This window comes from Eptatretus burgeri, chromosome 16 (genome assembly GCF_056783735.1).
Source record: "Eptatretus burgeri isolate ZD-2024b chromosome 16, Ebu_testis_v1, whole genome shotgun sequence".
Lineage (NCBI taxonomy): Eukaryota > Metazoa > Chordata > Myxini > Myxiniformes > Myxinidae > Eptatretus > Eptatretus burgeri.
This window is the reverse complement of record NC_140976.1, coordinates 13,366,851-13,381,850: the sequence shown is the minus strand read 5'-3', so window position 1 is coordinate 13,381,850 and position 15,000 is coordinate 13,366,851. Positions and strand designations below refer to the sequence as shown.

Below are 15,000 nucleotides of genomic sequence, written 5' to 3'. Positions count from 1 at the left end.
AGGCGCGCTGGAACGCACAGCGAGTCAGTTCTTCTTGCCTGGAGAGTTTGTCTGGAGTTTTGCCTGGAGTCGGTCTGGGTTCGCAAAGCAGTCAGTCGAGTTGAGTCGGTCTGGGTGCGCTGTGGAGTTCATCTGAAGTCTGGGAGCAGAGTCGAGATGCAGTCCCGTTTTGGAGTCGGGAGAACACCACAAGGTTCGATTCCAGTGGAGGGCAGTCGGAGCGCAGCGAAGCCTGGAGCGCAGCCAAGGCTGCAGGGCCGTGTAGAACTGCGGGAAGGTGGAGAAAGCCAGAGAGAGGTCGCCAGCCAGCGAGTCACCACGAGGGTGGCAGGTAACTATCACGGTCTCGTGGAGCTCTTGCAGTCTTCACAATTCCACGAACATAAAGGCCTACGGATCCAGTCTGCCCTTTCCTTTCCTGTGGTTTTCTTTGTATGAAAGTTGTGGCGCCATGTCCATAAGTAGAACTGTTAAGTGCAATAATAGACAAGCAGCTGTAGGTCTTTGTTTGCTTGTGTCCTGTCCCTTACCCCCATTGTATTCATTGCCTTGAGTGCATACGTGTGTAAATAAATGTCCTTGTTTAAATGTCGACCTGTTCGTTACATCCTTTCATGTCATTGACTGCCATTATTACGTACGGAAAATGAGCTGGCTTTAAAATAGCCGACAAAGTAATCGGATCCGGCGCGGCTTGGCGATATACAATCGCTCGGCAAATCGCAAACGGTGTGAGCTGCGTGCAACGGCTCGTATCCGTACGGGTCCCGTCGAGGTGTAAATCCCTGGCATTTCTGTCTACGCGCATACTTAGGTAAATTGACAATTCGGCGATCGGACCCTATCGCATGTGGACAGAATAGTTGGCTGATTTACGGTGTGATTAAAAACACACCCGTAGCTGGATTTCGGCGTTGATCCGAAAGCTGCGACTAGGTTTGCCACGTCCAGTGGCCGCGATTAGTCAAAAGCGGGCGCTCGCACGCCGGAGTGGTGAGAAACCATAACAAAATATATATATATATATATATATATATATATATATATATATATATATATATATATATATATATATATATATATATATATATATATATATATATATATATATATATATATATATATATATATATATATATATATATACAAATGTCTAAAATGCAGTATATATATATATATATATATATATATATATATATATATATATATATATATATATATATATATATATATATACATATATATATATATATATATATATATATATATATATATACATACAACAATATGACCTTGGGCCCCTGCTCCCCAGCCAGATGGTCCCGATTTTTTCGTGTGAGAATACCCCTTCATATACTCCAACACCTGAGCATAAATGAAAATGGGATCTCAATGGGTTCAAGTGTGATGATGGTTTTATTGTTCGGGGACTCGGGTGCTGGACACACAATACGCCACAATACATAGCACAATATTTGAACACAAGATTTCCAATACACTATATCAGTATATTGTACATAAATTTTCCACTGCACATGCAGGAACTGGAAGCGATACTAGTATGAGTCAGAGTTTTTCCGAGCATATTATAGTCAAGATTTTTTGCCAACCAATGTTTTATTTGACAGCTGTGTTTCTTTTTTACTGATTGTGTAGGTTCTACCTGTAGCAGTTTTTGGTTCTACGGAAAGAAGTATATCAGAAATGTCTAAAATGCAGTGATCTTAAATGTCAGGAAAAAAGAAACTATTTGCGGGCCCGTTTGGATGAAGAAAATTCACTTTCACTTCATGAGTGTCCTGAAAGGCTTCCATGATGCTGGCAAGCCACCATTTTCCATCACAGTGCACTGTGACATAACCTGAGAGTTTCCCGTTAAAAGTTGGTGTAGATTTTGAAATAGCTGACTCGATACGGTGTTCCTCGCGAAGGCTGAATTTGCGTACTTGAAGAGCAGTTTGAGAAATAGGGATGAAAGCATGAAGTTTTTGAGTTCCAGCTGTGGTTTTGGCCATTTTTAACCTTTCTTCCAGATTTCGTTCTTCCTCGTCATACGCCTCTTGGATCCCGTAACCGAACTTCGTTGCATTCAAACCATTTTCAGCAAAGGCGAAAAGATCTTTTGGAGAAATAATTTGACTGTCGTAAGGTCTATGCAGGCTCTCACGTGTTGCTTCTCGTTTGACTGTACCTGCCACACCATCTGAAGGGCCCTTGCCATGACTTGTGGCAAAAAAATGCCATTCTGCATCAATACCATACTCTGCTTTGTGACGACATCGGTTTATGAAGGCTTTGCAATTCTTATATTGGCTAGCGCAACCGTCTGAGAAATAGTAAAGTTTCTTTACATTTCCAAGGCTAGATTTCAAGTGTTCAATGAGCATTCTTTGGAAGAGGTGGACTGAGACGTCGTGAGTATTGCATTCTGATATAATCGTGAACGAATCGTGGTTTAATTTGACATCGTCCGATTTGAAATAGTAAACCCAGGGGTGAATTGTCGCTTGAGAGCAGTTCCAATGGAATCATTGGGCCGCATCCTGTACGACAAACGAATAGTTCTCTGAGAAGTCTCCAATAATGACAAAATCTCCTTCACCGATTTCGTCTTTCTTATTTTTCAGAAACTGAGATTGGGCCTTGGCAATGATGTCGTGTCTCACTAATTTCACCGTGCATTCACAGAATTGATTAATGAATTCTTCCAAAGGCAGGACCATGGAGCTCAGTTCAGATCTGTCGGTGGATGTCCACCGTTTAAACGGAATTTCATCAATATCCTCTAGTTCATAAACACTCAGTAGCTCGGTTTTGAAGTCTTCAATTGATGGGCAACTTTCACAAGTTCTGAAATAACATGCCGGTTGTGCTGGGTTACAAACTATGCGTGCTATCACATGATGATAGCTAGGAAGCTCGGCTATCTGTGGCATTTTGGAACCAAACATCATGAGTTTCACATTTTGATGTATCGTCCATACACATACACTGTGTGTACCGCCTGAACCGGCCAGGACACACTCCGAGGGACGGAGCATGGCGAACTTCGCGAATGCAACTTTCAAGCCAGGGCTCTTCTCTTTGAATTTCTGAAACAGTTCCTTGAGATTGTTTAGTACCAGGCACTTTTGAATTTTTTCTTTTCCAAGTTAATTCCTGACCTCCACACAGTCCTTTTATCCCCGCATTATTCGGCTGACTTCATCACTTCGGTAAAATTCGGTTACGGCGGATTTCACTTCGTCAGGCAATATTTTACCCTGTTTGGGATTTGGAGACGATAGCATACCATTTTCTTTCTCTAAATGATTGGCTTGCACAGCCATTCTTTGGGAGCAACTGAATTCACTCATCATCCCTCTGATGCTCATATTCCGAGCAAATATTGTCAGTACACGTATTTGCTCTGAATGGCTCGAAACAACGTATTTTTCTTTCAGGCTTTTGATCACCTCTGGCATGCAGTTTTCATTACATTTTCATGCTGTATTTTGTGTTTTCTCCGCAGTGCTTGGTCCAGCAACTAGTTCTAATTTCTTTCACACAGAATCTTCCACTTTACTTCGCTTTTCAGGAACGTACCCTGGGTTCCTTTCCGCCTTTCGTTTGTCGAATGGGCTTTCGCCTATCATCGATAACGACTGGTTTAATTAGTCAGCTTCTGCTTCTCGCTCAAAAACCTCCTCGTCCTCATCTGTCGAAATAGATTCTGCAATGCCTTCGATAGTACCTTCTGATGATAATTTCGAACTGGTCGAAGATGATTCTTCAATACGCTCTGGTGACAACTGAGAAAGTTTTTTTCTGCACGAAGTAGAAAGTCTGTCATTTTTTTTCACCTTTGAAGAAAATTTCATCAACATATCATTTGACACATTGCGAAGACCTTTTCGTTGTTTCATTTTATGGCAGTTGAATGGATCGGAACAGTATACAAAAAATGTACACTTAAAAATCAATAGACACAATAGGCAGAATAATCTTTCGCAAATGATGCAATATATATATATATATATATATATATATATATATATATATATATATATATATATATATATATATATATATTGTTGCGGATTTCGCGCCCGCCGGCGTGCTGACGGCCACGTAACTCGAATCGCGGCACGTCGCCCACCGGACGGACAATCCAGTCGTGACCCTCTCGGACTAACGCCGGGAACCAGTCACGGGTGGACCTTTCGGTCTCACCGCGATCGAGCCAATCAGCCCCCGCGTGGGATAGGGTTGCTCGCCAAATTCGAACTACCTAAGTACCCACGCGGAGGGTAGACCGGGCGATCGCACCTCGCCGCAGGTCGACTTCGGACAGGGGCCACTTAAGCGACCCGTTCCGTACTATCAGAATAACCGAGCGGTGTTATCGTCGACCTCGACGGTTCGATTAATTATCGGGCATATTCAGCCCACTACCAACCCTTTACGTGAAGCAAGATGGGGATTCAATGGAGGAAAAGACGAAGCGAAGCGGGAAACAGTTCAACAATAAAGCACATTTATTCGCGGCACATGGGAAGCACACAAATACAATTCCACCAAATGCACACAAAAAAAAGAAAACACACTTCCATTTACACAAAAAGCAAACATAAAAGTGAAAACACAGTGCAGAGCTAATACCGACTACCGAGCACACGGCAACACTTATACAATTCTACTTCACAGACGGCGCCGACAACACATACCCAAAACCAAGGAAAAGAAATACCCTCAAGAATGAGGTAGGCCTGAGGCCGAGACCGGGTCGGGCCTACCCGTCTGGTGATGAGACGCGGAGCGGCGATGGCCCCGCAACCCGCGGGCCTCGTGGACCGTGCCTGGCAGGGGGTGGGAACGGGGCCCCCTTGGTCGCACTATCTCAGCGCGGGGGGAAACAGGAGGGGGTTGCTGATGCTCGGGGTATAGAGGATCTTTATTATCCCTGGTGTGCGTCTCCACCTCGGCCAGGTCGCGCTGCCGGCCTCCCTCGGGCGTGCAGCTCCTGGCACCGACGCGAGCACCCCCTCGTCCGACTCTCTTCAGCTTCTCCAGCCACTGCAGGCTTCGGGCTCCAGTCTTCCACACTCGTCCCCTCCGTTCCGACTCCTTCTCGTTCTCGACTCCTTCTCGTTTGCGACTCTTCTCGTTCTCCTTCGTTCGACTCCCTCTTCTGACTGACGAACACCGTCCTTTTATCCCCCCGTAACTTCGCCTTTGACCCCCTCCCTTTGACCTTTCACCTCGCTCCCCATTGGCCCGAGAAAAAGTGGGCGTGAAGGCTTTTTGATCCACAAATTTGCATATATCGATCGTTCTGGAGGCGGGGCCAAATCGCCCCTCGCTCACCGATTGGACGGCAAAAAGTGGGCGTGTGTCGTTTTTGATCCGTTTTTGAAGCAGAAAATCCGTGATTTTGTACACGCTGTTCGACGCGCGTTCTGCATGAGTCCAACACCGGTACCCACAGCGGGGCAAGAACGGTGGCGATGCTACGGTGGCGAGGTGTGACGGGAAGGTCGTGGCGGTTGTGGTGAAGCGGTGGTTGTGGTTGGTGGTTGGTGTTGTGGTTGTGGTGATGGCGATTGGTCCAAAATAAAGATAGTAAAAGAAAAACGGCTATCCTGAAGAGTCGCAGCACGTATAAATGACATGTATTCCCACTAGACAACGGGTTTGGGCCTAACTACACATGCACTTACCGAGATACCTCACCTAAGGGACCTGAATGGTGGTTTGCGAATTTGGTAACCACAACAATATATATATATATATATATATATATATATATATATATATATATATATATATATATATATATATATATATATATATATATATATATATATATATATATATACATATACATATACATATATATATATATATATACATATACATATATACATACATACATATACATATATATATACATATACATATATACATACATACATATATATATATATATATATATATATATATATATATATATACATATATATATATATACATATATACATAATAGTCCAGAGATGATGATTGTCAATTTCAGACATAAAGTCGTCTGCCAGCAGGTGACGTCATTGGAACGATGACAGCAAACGTCGCCCAATGTCGAATCAAGAATGAGTGATATGTGGACCCCGAACAATAAAACAATCATCAAACTTGAACCCATTGAGATCCCATTTTAATTTATGCTGAGGTGTTGGAGTATATGAAGGGGTATTCTCACACGAAAAAATCCAAATCATTGGTTTGGCTGGGGGGGGGGCAAGGTCACAGGGCGCCCCAAACTATAACTTTTTGAATTACTGTTTCGAAGTGATTTTACTTTACGCGATTCGAAAGATCTCGCTTTTACAAGCATTTTGATACCAAGATCATCCAAATTGGACCACTACAACCTGTGATATGGCCACTGGAAAATTGTGGGTCAACTGGGGGCGCCAAATTTGGGGGGGGGCTAAAATGGGCCCCGATGGGCCCCCAGGTCTGAAAATTGACACAATGTTTTACCGTGGATACAAACACTTGCACAAAAAAAGAGTGAAATCTGAGACGATGTGTTAAAATTTCGCTGAAAATGTGTACACTTCCAGCTGCTTATGGAAAGTTCCAGCTGCTTATGGAAAGTAACATTGCAATATTGTTTCAAAGTTCTAATTTTATTCAGCCTCATCATGGGAGATTTCAATTATTTTGAGAGCTTTGAATTCCACAGAATCCAAGAGAGACATATGTGATACTGGGGCCAGCCCACAGGGGAGGGCAGTACTCCATTGAGCTTCAGACAAAGGCCTTGTAGACTGTGAATGGAAACCTTTGCACATTCTCATGCAGTCCTTCTAGCATAAATCAAAACAGAAGAAAGTATGTAACAAGCCCGCAAACAAAAGAAGATAAAGATTTATTCCAATTTACGACAGCAACACCAATAGCACCATCACAAAACAGAAAAGACTCCAAAAACGGTGACGACAATTCGTCCGCCCAAAGATGAAATTGCACTGCTCAAACAAATTACTCGGGTGAAAGGAACAATAGCAATTTTTATATTCGCAAAATGAAGTGGACATGACAACCTCCTTAATGATGCTCGAAAAGAACAATGTGCTCCATGATGTGGTGTTCCCAGAGCACACCCAAGAAGTGGCTTTATGGGTGCAATGAATTTGGAGATTTAAACAATAACCATTGATCTCAAAACAGGCAAACTACCAACAAATTTTCACCACCACTTGATGAGACTTGATGAATCTACCGAACTTTTTGATGTGTCAGGTGAAGAATGGAAACAACCAATGAGACACTGCACAGCAACGTCAAATGATGACAGCTTGTGTTGTTTTCTATGGTGAAATTGGCATAGCAAAACAAAAACTATACATCAATAGGTAATGGCTGAGCAATTACTAGAATAGGGCTTCTACATTAGATGAGAGTGAAGTACAGTATCGTAAAACATTCTTCGTCTTATGCCATTAACAAACACCCACATCAGTATCCTCAAAAGGCCGGACGACAGTTATGTGTAAAATCGACCTTAGATTGGCAAGAGTGCCAGCCGATAACAAATTTAAACTGGCCACATTACGAAGCTGTTAACGAGAAAGACGCCAGCGTTTTTAATTAAAGAGGCCTGTCGTGTCATTGGGGCCTATTGGAACGTGTGCGTGAGTCACGCTCCGTTGCCATGGTGCTGTTGCCATGCTACCTTTCTCTCTTCTATCTCGCATTCACCGTCCCACACTGGAATGCTTTTGCATACCACAACCATGGCAAACACAAATAGTTTGGAGCCCTTAAAAAAATTACAACACAAAATAATCCACATGCAAAGTCACTGCTAATTGAAAGGCGAGGTTTTTTTTTATACCACACCAAAAGCATCTTGGTATGAAAAACAGAACAGCTTCACATCAAATGCTCGGTAGAGAGCATACAAGATTTCCAAGGGGAGCGAAAAGAACAAAATAAAAGATACAATCTTGTGTACCATGTGGGGACCATGGTTCTGGAGAGAAGAAAAATGAAAGGTTGCACTGAGACCGTGAAACGTGTTTAAAAAAAATCAAAACAAATTTAAAATCTGTAACTCAGGTATTCAATAACTGCTAAGCCACAGAAACACAAAGTGCAGGGAGTAGGGGGTAGGGGTGGTGAGAGGGTAGGAGGAACTGGGTAAACCTGCAATGCTTCTACATTCCAAGGGACAACATAATACAAGTAACCTGAGAGCCATTACTCCAAAACTATTTCTTAGCCTCCCATGGTTGCCCTTCGGGTCGGAGTCATGGCTCAAGTAGTTCCGCCCAATGAGTATGCCAATATAAAACAGGGATAAATATATCAAGAAAATGAGTCAAACCGGATCGCTTTTAGGCTACGTTTCACACGATGACACAAGACAGTGAGCTACCATAGTCAATTAGTTCTGGTTGGGCACAATGAATGTGATCACAAAGAGATTTTGCGCTTAGCATCAAATATGACAGTGAAGATCACAATGTGAAGAACTGCGTTTGAAGAGCAGCAACATTGCAAAAGCAGGTTAGCTCCCTACCGAACAAGCCATGCTGCGTATTGTAGAAACTTTGCCCAAATCCAATGCTTGCAAAGCCCTAAATCTCCATGCTGCCTTCTCTGGTTATGCATAAAATGCTTGGCAAAAGCATAAGCAGCAAGATATTCTCCTGCACGACTAGTGCCCTGGAAGTACAAGTGAAAAAGTACAAATGAATGCAAAATCAATATGTGCATCAGCACAAGGATGTTCCATTTTCAAGACATGATACCAGACGCAATCCTTACAGACGCAAACTGCAGCAGGTGGAACTTCCTGTGGGCTTACATTTGCATTTTCCCCCCCAGATCGAGACAGACAGCATAAACATATCCTGGCCAGGATGAGGCTGGTCATTAGATGAGACCTGACTGTATTCACAAGTCAAGAAAACAAGATTCAGCAAAGAGTAAGCAGCCCTGCTGTCAGAAAACAAAGGTCACAAAAGACGGGTGCTCACTCAAAGCAGTTAATTCCTGCAAGCTTGTCGGTTCTTACTATTCAATTGCAGTGGTATTAAAGGACAAATGGCCAACTGAGACTAAATGGAAGGCAAATTCATAACCTCTTGATTCAGTTATTCCATAACAACTTTATCTTTGAAAGGCTTGTTCTGCCATCATACCCTCGGCATCGTCTCATGTCACTTACAATATAAGGGTGTAGTGTTGCAAGAAAACTGTACGACATGGGATTTGATTACGAGGCTGCAAGTAAGGATCAATTAACTGAAACTCATGCAAGAAAAAGAGCATTCAGAGATTGCAGACCCTCACCAGGACTTGTTTTGTGTGGTGTTTGTGTACTGGTGCATTACGTAATTAATAAAAGACATAACTAGAACTGCCACTTTATAACAACTGGCAGTGATGACTGGGTACCAAGACATCCTGCTTTGACGCAACTCAGCTTTGATTGGACACCTGATCCTGACCCATGACATTTATTATTATTCAATTGAATTCAGAATGGGATTTAAAAAATTCAATTCAAATCAAATGCAAGACCAAAAAGTGAAATCCTTCAGTACAGCGCATGTGGTGAAGCAAATGAGTACGCTGATGTTATTGAAAGAACCACTTATCACTTTGCCACCAATATCTGCCATAATTGTAAGTAAATTTCAACTACTAATGCATGACGAAACACTTGTTTATAGCTAATATTAAAGAGAATGATGGCATAAGAAGAACTTAGCTTTCAGCGTTCGGTGCGAAATGCCATGGTGGGTGGAAATGACGTCTTTCGTTCGTTCGTACATGAGAGGGGAGTGTTTCTTGTTTTTTTTTTTCAGTCAAGCAATAAATTCAATGGTTTTTCACATATATAACACATTAGTTTCACAAATTTCCATTGAAATACTCGGGTATTTCCGTCAATTGTCGCCATTTCCGTCAAGGTTATGCACTGCCATCTACCGGACGGCCGTCATTGGCTCACTTGAGGCATGTGGGGGAGGGGGGAGGGGGGGACACCGGGGACATTTCAAACTCGGTGCAATTGTATACAGCGCACGTGCTGTAATAAGTACAGTCCTGCATTGGAGTCATCATAAGGAACCCGAACAAGGCCAAAAGCAAAGATGAAGTCACCAGGAGGAGCATGGATAGGGTTCGGGTTTCAGCTGCTACTCCTCTCCCCTCAAACTGATCCAGGTACAGCCAAATGAGCCTTATTCAAAAAAAATATATTAATATCAAAAAGAATCCTCTAGATAAAAAATAAATAATTCTGGCTGTCAGACTATGTGTCCGATCAGATTGAAATTTAAAACATATATTCTGCATCACCACTACATAATTGTGACGTTTCACGTCAATTGATGAAGCGGTTCAACAGAGAGAATTTTAAAAAGATTTTCGCTCAATCTAATATGGCTGCCAGATCATGTGACCTATGACATCGTATTCATGAACTTTTTGTTCCTCATGGATAGGTGGTCATACATGTAAAGTTTCACCTCTATCTCTTCAGCCGTATCAGACAAGATTTTTTTTAAGGTTTTTTTTTTTTTATAACAAAATGGCTCCTGAACCACATGACCGATGACATCATCAATTTTTTTTTTCTGTGGACTAATTTATCCCTAGATGACCCTCAAAAATTTTCATACTGATCAGATGTAGCGTTCTATGTATGCAATGACGACATCATAACAAAGCACCTATGATGTCATAAACAAATCACACTTATTCCCCATGTGGAGTACTTGCCATGTGCTAAGTTTCTACTTTTTCCATGGTGTGGTTTTGGAGATACAGACGTCCAAAGTTTTTCTGTTTTTCCAACATGGCTGCCACACCACGTGACCAATGATGTCATAATTATCATTAAAACATTCTACATGAGTAGTCGCTCTGATGGTGAAAATTTCGTTTCAATCCGACAAGCGGTTGCAGAGAAAAACATGCATGTTCTGTGTGGACAGGCAGACAAGCAAACACAGAGACAAACAGACAGAAAAACAAATGGACCCTCTCTAGCAAGGGTACTTAAACGAGAACAGCACTCGGTAGAGTGCATACCTCCACCATGCTGAACAGTTTGTTTTGTGTCCCACTTATAAGCTGGATCAGCATCCAGACATACCAAAATCTAATCGGCTTGTTATTGTCACGTACCAAACTCATCCACCTAGATCTGTCACAACCATCCACAAATTTTTGAGATATCGTGCTATTATATACTGTATATCGTTTTTGGCCCCATCTCTCAATGGTGAAGAATCACTTGAAAATTCTCACATCTAGATCCAGATCCAGATCTTCACCAAAATTTAATCAATTTATCCTTGTCACACACCCAACCTGTTCACCAAGTTTTGTCCAAATCCATCCACAACTTTGTGAGTTATCCTGCTCACAGACAGACAGGGGAGAAAACATAACCTCCATCCACCTTCGGTCGGTGGCAGAGGTAATGAGTTTCATCACCCTGTTTTTGAGGGTAGCCAACTCAAGTTAAGCCATGTTGCCTTCATTCCACCATGATCCCCCAATCAATCCTGCCTCCCCATTGAACCAGACATGAGGTGGAAGAGAGAGCGTAAAACACAAAGCAGATACTGACCAGGGCGCAGAGCAAGTCCACAGCCTCCAGGACGAGTTCCTGGTGGCCAATGCGGCCCACACCCAATTCTTCAAGTTCCTGGTGTGAGATGCGCAGCAGCTGCTCCCCATCTACCTTCTCACGCTCAAAGCTAGTCACATATGGCTGCAGTGACTCGTCCAGGCCTGAGGGCAATGGTGTGCAATAAGAGGGCACAAAGACATGGTCAAAGCTCTTCGACTACACTAATGTCAGAAAAATAGTAAAACCAAGAACGAGAATTGCTTTACAACACATGTCCCCTACCGATGTGACATTTTTTAAGTCCAAAAAAGGGCATTACTGTGAAAAATTGATGAAATGCCCTGAAAGTTGAATTTGTTCTGCAAGTTATAATAAAGCTATGTACCAAGTTTCAGTTGAATATGCGAATGGGTATGGGGAGAAAGTGAGAAACACCACTGGTGAGACAGATAAATGGACAGACGGAGAGCAAACCTCTCGTCCCCTCCAGTGAAACCAGTAAGGACTAATAAAAACTGTTGAGCAATTAACATTTCTTTCTGTTGATGCTCTAAAAATAATCAACTCAAAACTTTCCGGTCACATTTGCCAAACCCCAATGCTTCCACATTCACCAAAATAGTAAATAATAATTCCGAGTGGGAAAACAGCATTCGCATTAACACAGCGCAATCACACCAGCAGCAAGTCAACCTCGTTGCACTACCAAAGATGCATTTACCATTGTTCTTCAAAGTGGAAATGGAACCGGAAGTGCATTCCCCGACGAAAGGCTTTCCCACGTGGATATGCTACAATTCTACCCTCTTAGAGAAGATAATAACATCCTGGAACTTTGTAACAACACAGGAGAAGCAACTGCACACAGCAAGAAAATCTGATCCAGTGCAGTGGGAGAGGAAACATGCTGTGGCTAAACTGGCTGTACCAGCAATAGGGGAAAAAAAAACTTCTAAAAACAGCAGCAGCAGCAGCGGCGGCGGCGGCAACAGCAACATGCTTCGATCAAATTTGCATTAGCATTCAATGGACTTAGTACTGCTCATGGCAATGTCTACAAATAAAGAGTGTGCAACAAGCATCAAAGAATTGAACAAATCTACGAGACTGAGGCAGAATGAGAATGTGAGCAGCAAAATAACCAGAGAGTTGGTGTCAAAGCCACCCCATGCTCACCTGTTTATACATTTATCGTTTTTAAAAGACTAGTATAATAATATTTTTTATAAAGCATTGCAGTGAAGTCTGATCCAAATAATTTTAAAGCAATATATGTATTTGTATATTGTAATCAGTAAAAAATAGTGTGGGAGATAAAAACATTAGAAAGGAAATAACTCTCACCAAAAACTTTAACATTTTAACACTCACGCTCACGCCGGGGGTATCGCTATAGCTCTCTGTTCTTCGAACAGGCGAGCTAAAAAAACAAAAGGGCAAAACAAAGCCTAGGAAATGCGATCTAGCTCAGAAGATTGCTAAGGATTTTAGTTGAAATATAAATTAATTATTGACAAAATTCTGTGCATCAATAACGACATATAAAGAATAGTAGTAGTTACGATTGATCACTTCCTGAAATGGTTTATTCAACATCTCAGCTCAGCAGCAGGTTGGGATTTCCAAAAGCAGTTTTTCAAACACCTCTCCGAGCATCCATTAGTCTCCAACAGAGTCGGTGCTCCACACCCCTCTGTGGGTATGAGGATGCCCATGACTGGTCGTGAACGTTTCGAAAGCTAAGTATTAACCGATGGCAGGTTGCTTGCCCATCACCTGGTACGGCTGAAGCAACCCTCAATCAAGACAGCGATTTGGAATTTGGCTTGGGAATCAGCACACAATGGCTTACTCTTTATGAAAGATGTCCTGGGATCGTTAACATCCACAAGTGAATGCTCACACTGTGAAACAGCGAGCTTAGCATCTACTCTGAAAAACAGCATACGTGCTTGATGCAACACCCTGCCTGCAGTGCAGCATGGTAACAGTAATCATAGAGCTGGTAATCAAATCCAGACAAGACAGCTCATAGGCGAGTCTGCTACCTCTGGGGACTCTTAATGCACATTCCAAAGTGAATTTTAGGGAATAATGGAGAGATTAATTCATCAATTCCCAGGTGATTAACATGATCAAAATGCATTTCTCTGCATCATCAGCAAACTGCTATGGCAGACAGCACCCGGACTGCATGCATCGAAGGAAAGGCCAGCAATGACAGGCAAGCAGCGTCCAACAAACATCAGAATGCTCAATAATTAACATATTTACATCACATTCGTGTTTACTTCGGTCAAAATCAATATTTTACCTATTCCATGTTTTTGTGCTTGCTGGGTAGATTAAAATTCAATGAGTCAGAAAGACAACAGCCGCATTTGGGAAATGCCATTCTCTGCAACAATATCCTCATTGGACAGATACCAGACAGCAGCGATGGGGGGAGGGTGGGGATGTTGACAATACCACTGCACCAATTTAAGAACACCTCACTCAAGGCAAACAGGAGTGTATCCTGTAGGTGTGTGTGTGTGTGTGTGTGTGTGTGTGTGTGTGTGTGTGTGTGTGTGTGTGTGTGTGTGTGTGTGTGTGTGTGTGTGTGTGTGTGTGTGTGTGTGTGTGTGTGTGTGTGTGTGTGTGTGTGTGTGTGTGTGGTTGACTCATTATTATTTTCTTTAGTTTAAACACCTGTCTGGATGAACCAAATGCACAACTTCATCTTCTGGAGGAATCTGACATGACACTATCATATATATATGTGAGGCTATGGAAATTCACAGAACACCATACAGGTTCCTATAGAGTAGTTATCTCGGTAAGTACGTGTTTTATAGATAGCCCTTTCCCCTAGTCTAATGGGTATTTAAATGTTCCTGCGCTGCGGTTTGTTATAATGGTTGGGTTTCCCTTTTGTTCGGGGATGCACCACCGCACCGCATCGCCCTCACCTGGATTCGCTCCTCCACCTGGCCGGTCACGGGGTTTTCCGCTCGATTTGGCGGGTGGGAGGAGTGTGCGGGGGGCGCATGCGCGAAAGAGCATGCGTCTGTGAAGGAGACAGAGCTCTGAGGAGATTGACGAGAGCTCTGTGAAGGAGACAGAGCTCTGAGGCGATCGACGGGAGGTCTGAGGAGATCGACGGGAGCTCTGAGGAGATCGACGGGAGCTCTGAGGAGATCGACGGGAGCTCTGAGGAGATCGACGGGAGCTCTGAGGAGATCGACGGGAGCTCTGAGGAGATCGACGGGAGCTCTGAGGAGGAGACAGAGCTCTGTGGAGATTGACGGGTCGGTCTGTGAAGAAGACAGAGCTCTGAGGAGATCGACGGGAGCTCTGTGAAGGAGACAGAGCTCTGAGGA

General features: G+C 42.8%; 1 protein-coding gene across 9 annotated transcripts in view; it reads right to left on the bottom strand.

Moving 5' to 3' along the window:
• Positions 1–15,000, bottom strand: part of LOC147010549 (connector enhancer of kinase suppressor of ras 2-like) — a 237,716-nt gene that overhangs the window by 120,114 nt on the left and 102,602 nt on the right. For 5 of the 9 annotated variants that reach the window (XM_085858718.1, XM_085858720.1, XM_085858724.1 and 2 more), the window contains exons 1-2: positions 12,024–12,186; positions 11,636–11,799 (exon numbers count right to left, since the gene is read on the bottom strand). The exons of 1 other annotated variant lie outside the window; for it this stretch is intronic. In XM_085858718.1, the coding sequence (XP_085714844.1) occupies positions 11,636–11,799; positions 12,024–12,171 (312 nt within the window). In that variant the 5' untranslated portion in view covers positions 12,172–12,186. Of the gene's footprint in view, positions 1–8,566; positions 8,713–11,635; positions 11,800–12,023; positions 12,187–12,359; positions 12,514–15,000 lie in introns of those variants that run through there. 3 more of the 9 variants (XM_085858726.1, XM_085858725.1, XM_085858723.1) reach the window with 3 other exon arrangements.